The following is a 9,734-nucleotide window of genomic DNA, read 5'->3' on the forward strand; positions in this document are numbered from 1 at the left end:
GGGTTCCCAGCTTGGAGGCAGACAGAACACCTGTCGATGACCTCAGAAGCACCGATCATAGTAACGCTGTAAAAGAATCAAGAAGTAATGACTTTTTTTTTTTAGTATTTATTACTTTTGCTTTTAGTATAACTTATTGTAAGTTCATATGATTTTATTTTTAATAATGGCTATAATTCACAACCAGCCCATACAGTTCCCGCAGATCGAACACTTGGTTGCCGGCCGGTGCCGGCCAACTCCGGCACGCCTCTGGGCCTGGTGACACCAAGTGGTCGCCCAGGGTCTCGCACCCCTGCCCACCCTGAAGCGCAGGGAAAGGGGGGGAGGGCAAAACGAGTGGGAGGGGTGTCCAGAGTGGAAGGACTGCATTTCTCTGTGTTTCCTGAATAAGGGAGTTGGGCTGCTGAGCGTGGCAGGGGCCAGGGCGAGTGTGGTGGGGAGAGAGAGGGGAGGGGGCCGAGGCCTATCGGAGGCCCAGCCCAAACCGGACCCCTTCACCTCCCCGTGGATCCAGACACCATCCCTGTGAGACTTCTGAAGAGAAAATGTGATCGCAGCCTGCCAGCAGGAGCAGACAAGACCCTTGCCCCAAGGGTGGGACCTGGCAGGGTGGGAAGAGAGGTAAATGTGTCAGGGCAGACGTGCAGGTCCTGGGAATTCAAGGCGCTGTGACAGGTGTTGCTGCAGAGAGTGACCAGGTGTCCACGCGACTTGGAAAGTAAACCCTGGTGAGGACAATGCACCTGGGAGTAGGAGCTCAAACGTGGGGTGTAGGGCACCACAACCCCTGCACCCTCACGGGCTGGATAAGTAGCAAACTCCAGCCTGGGCTTGTTGCCACGGCCAAGAGCAGGCAAGGAGAGGCCTGAGAGCTGGAGAAGGGGACCTTGCGGTTGGAAATTTCAGCTGGATAGTGAGAAGGGCTGAGGGTGGGCAGGTCCCGAACTGGCGTCTGGGTACTTGAACGCAGGGAGCCAGCAGTGTGAGCCCCAGGGCCAGAGGAGGCGAGAAGCCGGGAAGCCAGGGCAGAGGCTCAAGGGCCTAAGAAATTCCTGGGAAATTTGGAAAAGACAACTCCCTGGTCCCTCCCTCTAGGGCTTCTGATTCAGAAAGAGCAAAAACATAACACTTCCTGGTAGTATTTTCAGAGTTATCTGTCTTCAGAAACAGACTCTTGTGAAGTGTACAGAGAATTTAGAAAAAGGACATAATAATTTTTCACCGAGTTGTGAGAATCTGCATTGGGCTATGAAGGATGTAACGGACCGAAAATCTGAAGGGACTAAATAGCCTCGCAGGAAATGGTAGATCTCAGCTGCAGTACTGCGGAGAAGTGGGCCAGAGACCAGCCTAATGAGACACCCAACACAGAAGCAGCCAGTGATAGAGAAACAAGAGAAATTGAGAGATAATGGATACAGGATCAGGGTCGTTAGAGATAATGAGAGATTATGATACGTCAATTTAAAATCATAAAAAAGCATAATGAAGGGGATGCTTTTCTCCAAGTTTCTACTTATTGTCATAAGTACAAAATGTGATGAATTATAAAGACATTGAAAAATATAACGTATCACATTTATTCTCAGAAGCCATTATAATTCTGATAACAAAATCAAATAAATATAATAGATCAGAAAATTTTTTCTAACAATCTAATAAATATTTGCTGTGAGTCTCTTAAAACATTAAGAAATGGAATGCAAGTATAACATTTGAAACTTATGTTGAGACTGTAGGGATAACTTTTAAAATATTGATGTCATAGGTAGCTCAAATATGAAAAATGTTATCATTTTAGTCAGACGTCTCAGAGACATTTGGTGAAGTTTCACATTTGTAATAACACACTTTAAATTAAGCAATATTCTTCTTTAACATGATAAAAGAATATTTACTTATAAACATCAAGGCATCCTATAAAGCAATAATATTAAATCACGTAGACTGGGTACAGAAATAAACAAACCAGTTAGTAGAACAGGATAGACAAAATAAAAACAGGTGTCCTTCATGTGGGAATGTAGTACGTATATGAAAAGGGTCATTTTCAAATCGGTGAAAAATAATGGGTTGTAAGACAATTGGCTATCTGCTTGGGAAAATGAAGTAAAATCCTCACTGAGTATTTCCTCACTGAATAAGTTGCAGGTGACTTTGAGAACTGAAAGTGTAAAGAGAACCGTAACCGAATTAGGAGAGCCCTGGCTGGTGCGGCTCATTTTGTTGGGCATCGTCCCACGAAATGAAAGGTCTTGGGTTTGGTTTATGGTCAGGGCACAGGCCTGGGTTTCAGGTTTGGTCCAGGCTGGGCGTGTACAAAAGGCAACTGATGGATGTTTCTCTGTCACAGTGATGTTTCTCTCCCTCTTTCTCTCCCTTCCTTCCCCTCTAAAAAAAACCACAACAACAAAAAAATATCTCCTCAGGTGAGGATTATTAAAAAAAGTATTAGGGGAAAAGACAGAAAAATAAGTTTAGAACCTCAGGGGGGGGGGTGGTATAGAAGACCCTCTTTAATATGACAGAATACAAAAGCCCGAAAGGAAATGTCTGAAAAAGTTGATTGCATCAGAATTTAAGAATATTTCTATGGCTTAAGCTACCTTCAAGTTAAAAGACAAAAAACGGGGAAATGGTAACTGAACAATATAATAAGGGATTAATACTAAATTATGTAAAGTAAAACAATAGCTGGATAGAAAAATGAGCGCAGGATACAAACAGGTAACTCACTGAAGAGGAAGTAAAAGGTGCCAAGTTTGTGCCTATCAGATGGGCAAGTAGGGGAAAGGTTAGTTCTGAGCATCACGGGCAAGGCTGCGGGGAAGTGAGGCCCTGTGAAGTGGGAACAGCTGCTTTGCAGAGCAATTCAGCAGCCTTTATTAATAATGACATTCACACCCCCTGTGTTTGCAAAGTTCACCAAATTGATGAGACAGAGAGAGAAAAAAATCAGTTCTAGAATAGAGGATTTTAAGATGAATGTATCTTCTATAGTATTATCGAAGATAAATTTCTTTTCATGGCACCAAATCCCATTCACAAATACCAACAAAAAACGTGTACTATTTAGAAGTAAGTTTAGAATGGTCTGTTTAGAGAAAACGAGAAGTTTTAGAGAGTAACGTAAAAACGACATTGAAAAAACAAAAACTGAGGCATTCAGGGAAGACTTGGGTTGTCAAGAAACCCCCTTGCGGAAGGCGATGGGTGCACTTACAGTCCCAGTCCCAGCAGGGAGGTTGTTTAGTTTTTGTTTTCCCGAGAACTAAACAATGCCGCTGCGAAACAACAAAGTAGGAGGTAGACGTGGGTCCTGGGCGGGGAGGCCGAGCAGCATCCTGACGACGAGAAGCGGGAGGACCGACCCCCGACGGCACGGGGAGGACCGCCGGGAGGGCGCGTTTGCCGGGGGCTCCGTCTCCGGGCTTCTCGTGCCCCCCCTCACTCTGCCGCCCTCTTTTCTGCTGTTTCCCGGCAGGTCTACGCGTTGTCCTGCGCCAGCAAGTTTGAAGCGGAGCTGAGAGCCGAGCAAGAAGAGCGGAAGCGGGAGGAGGAGAAGAGGAGACTCCGCCGGGCAGCCTTCCGGGAGCTCAAGGCCACTTTCAGCACATAGTCGGGCGACCTTGACCTCTGGCCACAGCCGTGCCTCACAGATGCCCCAGGGAGAGCGGGCCTGGCATCCTCACCCCCGCTGACCCCTCGCCCCAACCGCAACCAGCCTCTGCACCCCGTCCAGCAAGCGCCTTAGCCTCAGGGGGGCGTCCCTCTGGGTCCTGGGATCGGCCCGCCGTCCCGCTCGCCTCTCTCTCCCGCCCACCTTCCTCTGCCCTTCTCTATTTGGCCACCTGTCCCTTTTCCTTGCCCCTTTACCCTTCCACATCAAAGAGTGGAACTTCTTTGTACAGATACTTCTTCCTTGGGTGGTCCTCAGAGGAGACAGTCCTGGGGGGGGGGCTGTGAGGGTAATGTTGCCCATTTTCTTGGGGAACACTCTCTCCTGCCCTTTGTTTCCATCCAGCTTCTCCGTCCCCCTTCTTAGCCTGATTCTGCCCGCTGCCTTTGCATCTTCGCCTGTCCTTTGATGGGGGTCAGGTTTAAGACTGGCCAGCCAGGCTGGACCACTGCCTATCCGCTCTCCATCAGGGGGCGTGGCATGCTACAGAGAGGGCACAGAATACTGAAAAGACAAGTTCTATTACTTCCCATCACCTTTCTCCTGTCCCCTTGCACCCCCCCCGATCCACCCTCTTCATCTCCCCTTCACTCAAGTCTCCCCATTTCAGCCTCTTTCCTGCTCTTAAATGCCGCACTACTTAACTGTAGTAGTGAAAGAATAATCAGAAGTACTATTAATGAGTAGAAGAATTCCTATTAACTTTGTACTCGATGCAAATTATATTACAGTAGACCCCTGACATTCCCAAGTGACAAAGCTAGAGTCTTTTAAAATCCCAAAGGCCACGTCCATCCTCCTCATGTAGAAAGTTTCTAACATCTGTTCCAAGGTGGTGAAGCTGTTCTTACCTCCAGCACAAATTTTTTTATGTTGTGAGTTCTTGGGATTGCACACAAATGCCAGGGGTTTGTTGTATTTTTTAAAAAATAATTCTTAACATTGTATTTATTCTCTGTTGTAACGGCTGTCTTTACAATAAAGAAAACACCTGTATTTCTACCTTATAGCAATTTCTTTTTAAATAAACTGCACAAATAGACTTTGGCATCACATTATTGTGCTCCTGGTCTTCTTCCGGGGCCACGTCCAGCCCAGGCTTCTGTTGGTCACAGAGTCCCTGATGTCAAGTTAGAAGTGATAACTGGAGGGTGGGTTTCCACTCCCACCCTCTAGTTACTGAGGTGGTCTGTCAGCTGCTCTTCCCTGTCCCATCATCCATCATGGAGGATTCTTTTAGCTGCACGTAAAACCTGTAGCTTACTTTCTCTTGCTTCCTAGACCTGTGAAACTCTGATGAGGACCAATGACCCCTCCTTTCCACGTATAATTCCAGGGTATTCCAGGGTAATTCCTGTCCTAAGAGAACACCCCCAGCTCCCCAGTAAGGATCATTTCTCTTTCTGTATAAATCCAAGACCTCTGATTCTCAGGCATTTTTCCAGGTCGGGTCACCCTCCAACCTCCCTGCCAAAGGCAATGGACATGGAAAAGGAATTGAGAGATTTATTGTATGATCTGGTGATTGCATTTATTGGTGTTTATTCAAATGAACTGAGGACCTTTGTCCACATGAAACCCTGCATGTGAATGTTCGTAAGCAGCTTTATTCATAATTGCCAAAACTTAGAAGCAACTAAAATATTCTTCAGTCGGTGAATGGGTAAACAAACTGATACATCCATGCAATGGCGTATTAATTTCACGATGAAAAGAAATATTATTCAATGATAAGAAATGAGCTATCAAGTCACGGAAAGATATAGAGGAAACTTAAATGCATATTGATTAGTGAAGGAAGCCAGTCTGGAAAAATTGCATCTATGTGATTCTAACTACATGACGTTCTGGAAAAAGCAAAACTATGAAGACAGTAAAAAGATCAGTGGTTGCAGGCTGGGGGCAGGACGAATAGATGGTGCACAGAGAATTTTTAGGTAGTGAAACTATATATGGTACTGTCATGGTAGATGCATTCATTATAAAGGTGTCAAAAATCATAGAATGTACACCACCAAGAGTGAATTCTTACGCAAACTGTGGACCTCAGTTGATAATAACGTATCGATATGGGGCACGTCGATTTTAACAAGTGTACCAGGATGTTAATAATAGGAAAAATGGGATGGGGAGTGGGGAGAGAGTTTATGGAAACTCAGTACTTCCTGCTAAGTTCTTCTGTAAACCTAAAACTGCTCTAAAAAAAAAAAAAGTCTATTAATTAAAAAAATATATAGAAGAAAGAAGGATTGGAGACAACAGTGTAATTACTTACACATTTGGTTGCTTCTCTGTACACCTAGGCTCAAGTGAGAGTTAAACACTCTTGACTGCAGTGATGGAAAATGTAACCCAAGAGGACTTAGGACAAAAAGGACAAATACTGGGCCATGGAACTACAAAGAGCAGGGACAGGACTTCTTGGCTCCGTCTTGGTCATGAAGTCCTGCAGACGTTTGTTCCTTCCAGGCCTCTCACCTACAGTTCCCACCCTCCCTCTCCGTGGCCATGGAATTCATTGGGTCTTTCCTGGGTTTCTTCTGTGGTTTCCCCGCCCTCATAGGCTCCGATTGTCCCCCCCTGCGGCTCGAGCAGTCCTTAGAAGCTACAAACTGTTTTTACCAGCTCCCTTCAATTTTCTGGCTTCCCGTTTTCAGGATCTGGCCCCTGCTCACCTTCGCTGCCCCATCGCTTGCCCCGCCTCCTCCCCTCTCTCCTTCCAAACTGTACAGTCCGGGTGGATGTAATACCGAGCGGCTCCTAGAAAGCACCTCTGCTCCAGGGTTTTCGCACGTGCTGTGTCCTCGGCCGGGCACTTCCCCTGTCCCGTCCTTCCCCTGGCAAACTGCTTCCGTGGGTTGTGACTCAGCTCAGCGATTATCTTCAGAAAGCTTTTTAAAAATGAAGTTTATTGGGGTGACATTGGTTAATAAGATTGTGTAGGTTTCAAGTGTATCATTCTATGATATTTATATATCATCTGTATATTACCTTGTGAGCTCATCACCCAAAATGTAGTCTCTTTTCCTCACCATATATTTGACCCCTTTTACCCTCTCCAACTTTCCCCGACACCCCTTCCCTCTGGCAACTACCATACAGTCGTCTGTGTCTATAAAGTTCTGTTTGTTGCCTTCTGTTTTATATCCCACCTATGAATAAAATCATATGGTTCTTGTCTTTCACCATCTGAAATATTTTGCTTAGCATGATGCTCTCAAGATCCACCCGTGTTGTTGCAAATGGCAGTATTTCGTCCATTCTGGGGGCTGAGTGGCATTCCACTGTATATCCGGACCACATCTTTTTTACCCAATCATCCATCAGAAGACACTTGGGGTGTTTCCATGTCTTGGTTATTGTGATAATACTGCACTGAACGTGGGGGTACATTTATCTTCACAAATAAATGTTTTCCATTTTTTCTGCTAGATACCCAGAAAAGGGATTGCTGGGTCATATGGTTGCTCTATTCTTAATTTTTTGAGGAACCTCTATACTGTTTTCAGGAAGCTTGCTTTTTCCTTTTTTTAAGATTTTATTTTTAGGGAGAGGGGAAAGCGGGGAGAAAGCGAAGGAGAGAAACATCACCATGTGAGAGAGAAACATCGATCTGTTGCCTCTGGTAGGCGCCCTGACTGGGGACCGAACCTGCAACCCGGGCCTGTGCCCTGACCCTGAGTGAACCCGCTGCCTTTCACTTCGGGACAGCGCCCTGCCCGCTGAGTGACACCTGTCAGGGCAGGAAGCTTTCTTGATGCTTTCATTCTAGGTGAGGGGGCCCTTTTCAGGGTCCCCAGCTCACCCTGAGTTTTTCTCTGTTGTAATCCTGGCGTTGTGCAGCACCCTTCTCCTTACCCCTTCCCCTCCTCGGACTACGAACTCAGGCGGGAGGGCTGCCTGGCGTGTGGCAGGAACCCCTAGGCTGTTTGTTTCACAAGGACACCCCGGGTTTGTTGGAGCAGACAGAGGGGGGCCAAGGACCATTCTAAGTGCCCTGACCTGGGAGTCTTGCCTGAGGGGACAGCTCTGAAAGTGAGAACAGCAGAGATGGTGGGGATATCATCCTCACTGGGGAAGTGTTGAGTCCGCTCCCCAGGGCCCTTCCTTCCACCAGGCAATGGGGAAAACAAACCAACCAGTCTGCCTCTGCTCTGGAGGCTGCGCAACATAATGGGGTTTGGAGTCAGACGCAAGGCTAGTAACTAGTCTCACAGGGCCTCAGTTTCCTCACTTGTCCAATAGGGATAACGATTGTCCCTATCTGGCAGATTCCATGCCTGGCATATATTTAGTCCTGGCGACATATTGGTCCCCTCTGTATCTTCCACCCTCTGCTACTGCAGTTCTCTCTCCTCCTGAGCCTTGGGTCTCTAAAGTCACGTGCCAGGAATGCCAAGCCAGGGTGGCCCGGAAATGCTCCGTCCTGGCTGCTGCCTTGGCCCCAAGCCCAGATGCCCACTTGCTCAGCTTCTTAGTTCTTTGGGGTCCCCTTTCCCAACCAGGCTGGGGAGGTTTCTGCCAATCCCCCTACTCCCCTGCCGCGTCCCCTGCAGCTGGCCCTTCTGGCCTGATCATGGGACCTGACACCTGGGGCCTTGTCCCTGTTCAGATTTCTCCTTGCTCACCCTGCCCATGGACCAGGGCAGATTCTGACCACCCTCTGGGAGTGGCCAGGGGTAGTGTCTGGACAGCTTGTCTTCTGGAGAGAGAGGCAGGCTCTGTCTCCCACCAAGATTTTTATTTTCTCCAACAGGAGAAGTATTTCAGTTGCAAAACTGTCGTGTAAGAGTGGCAGTATCCACTGCTGAGATACTCATGAGCTTTGACCCAGGGATTTACTTACCCTGTAGGTAAATATAAACACGAACCGGGGTATATTTAAAGGGCTACTCACTGCTGCATTGTCTGTAATGGCAAAAACACCGCGGACAACCAGAACGTATCAGCAGGGCATCGATTAGCTACCTTATGGTGCATCCCTGTAAATAACTCCATTACAAAAAGTGCAGAGGACTCCAGGGTGGACTGCTGCTTAGAAAAGGGCCAGGAGCAGAGCACTGTGCACAACAGTGCCCCAGCTCTGTTTTGGTTTGCTTTACGTGAGGGCTAGGAGGCCGAGTCTCTCTGCCCTGCAGACTAAGCCGTGTGACGCAAGTGACCAAGTGGATTTCGGGACAACCACTGCATCCTCAGCCCTTGGGGGTGCAGAGAATGAAGAAGCGCATCATTCTTGTTCCTGCACACAACACTTTCAGGAAAATCACACAAGAAACTGTCAGCAGTGGGTTACCTGAGCGGTGGAGAATCTGAGGGTCCTGGCTAGGTCTAGGGGTGATCTAAATTTTTTCCTGTATATATATTTGAACCCTAAAGTAGTTTAAGTCTGCCCTGACTGGTGTGGCTCAGTGGGCTGGGCATCGTGTCACAAAGAGAAAGGTCTCCGGTTCGATTCCCAGTCAGGGCACATGCCTGAGTTGCTGGTTCCGTCCCCAGTTGGGGGCATGTGAGAGGCAATCGATAGGTGTTTCTCTTGCACGTGGATGCTTCTTTCTCTTTCTCTCTCTTTTCTCCTCTCCCTAAAAATAAATAAATAAAATCTTTAAAATCATGACCATGTACTGCTTTACTATGACGGTTAACAGCTAATAAAAAAGAGAGGGGGCTCTCTGGTCACAAAGAAAGGGAGAAGAGCAGCTGAACGTGCATGTGGGACCACCCCCACCCCCACCCCAGGACAGCCGAAATATGGAATCCTAAATCTGCACAGGCTCAGGAAAAAAGGAGTCACATTTTGGGAACGTAGCGTGGTGCATTTATGTGAAATATGTTTACTTTATTCCGAGATAGTTTTTATGACTTGTCTTGTTATACATCTGGAGGCTGAAAATAAGAAAATAATTTAGAATGTGCAGGTACTTTTGCAATATAAATGTTTCAAACGTAACAACGGGTCTCTCTCTCTAGTTATCGTCTCAGCAGCCTTTTCCTGACGTTTCTCCAGGCCTCCGGCTCGGCATCCTCCCGCTCTCACTGTGCTTTCTCTTCAGCG

General features: G+C 47.1%; 1 protein-coding gene across 1 annotated transcript in view; it reads left to right on the forward strand.

The window, feature by feature from the left end:
- The window catches only part of EFHD1 (EF-hand domain family member D1), a 37,544-nt gene extending 33,718 nt beyond the window's left edge, over nucleotides 1-3,826 (forward strand). Inside the window, exon 4 of the mRNA XM_090269432.1 lies at nucleotides 3,488-3,826. Within this exon, the coding sequence (XP_090125558.1) occupies nucleotides 3,488-3,622 (135 nt within the window). The 3' untranslated portion in view covers nucleotides 3,623-3,826. The remainder of the gene's footprint in view (nucleotides 1-3,487) is intronic.
- Nucleotides 3,827-9,734: the final 5,908 nt, after the last annotated feature.

The sequence above is a fragment of the Furipterus horrens genome, unplaced genomic scaffold (assembly GCF_987537825.1).
Source record: "Furipterus horrens unplaced genomic scaffold, mFurHor1.1.pri manual_scaffold_1, whole genome shotgun sequence".
NCBI classification, from domain to species: domain Eukaryota; kingdom Metazoa; phylum Chordata; class Mammalia; order Chiroptera; family Furipteridae; genus Furipterus; species Furipterus horrens.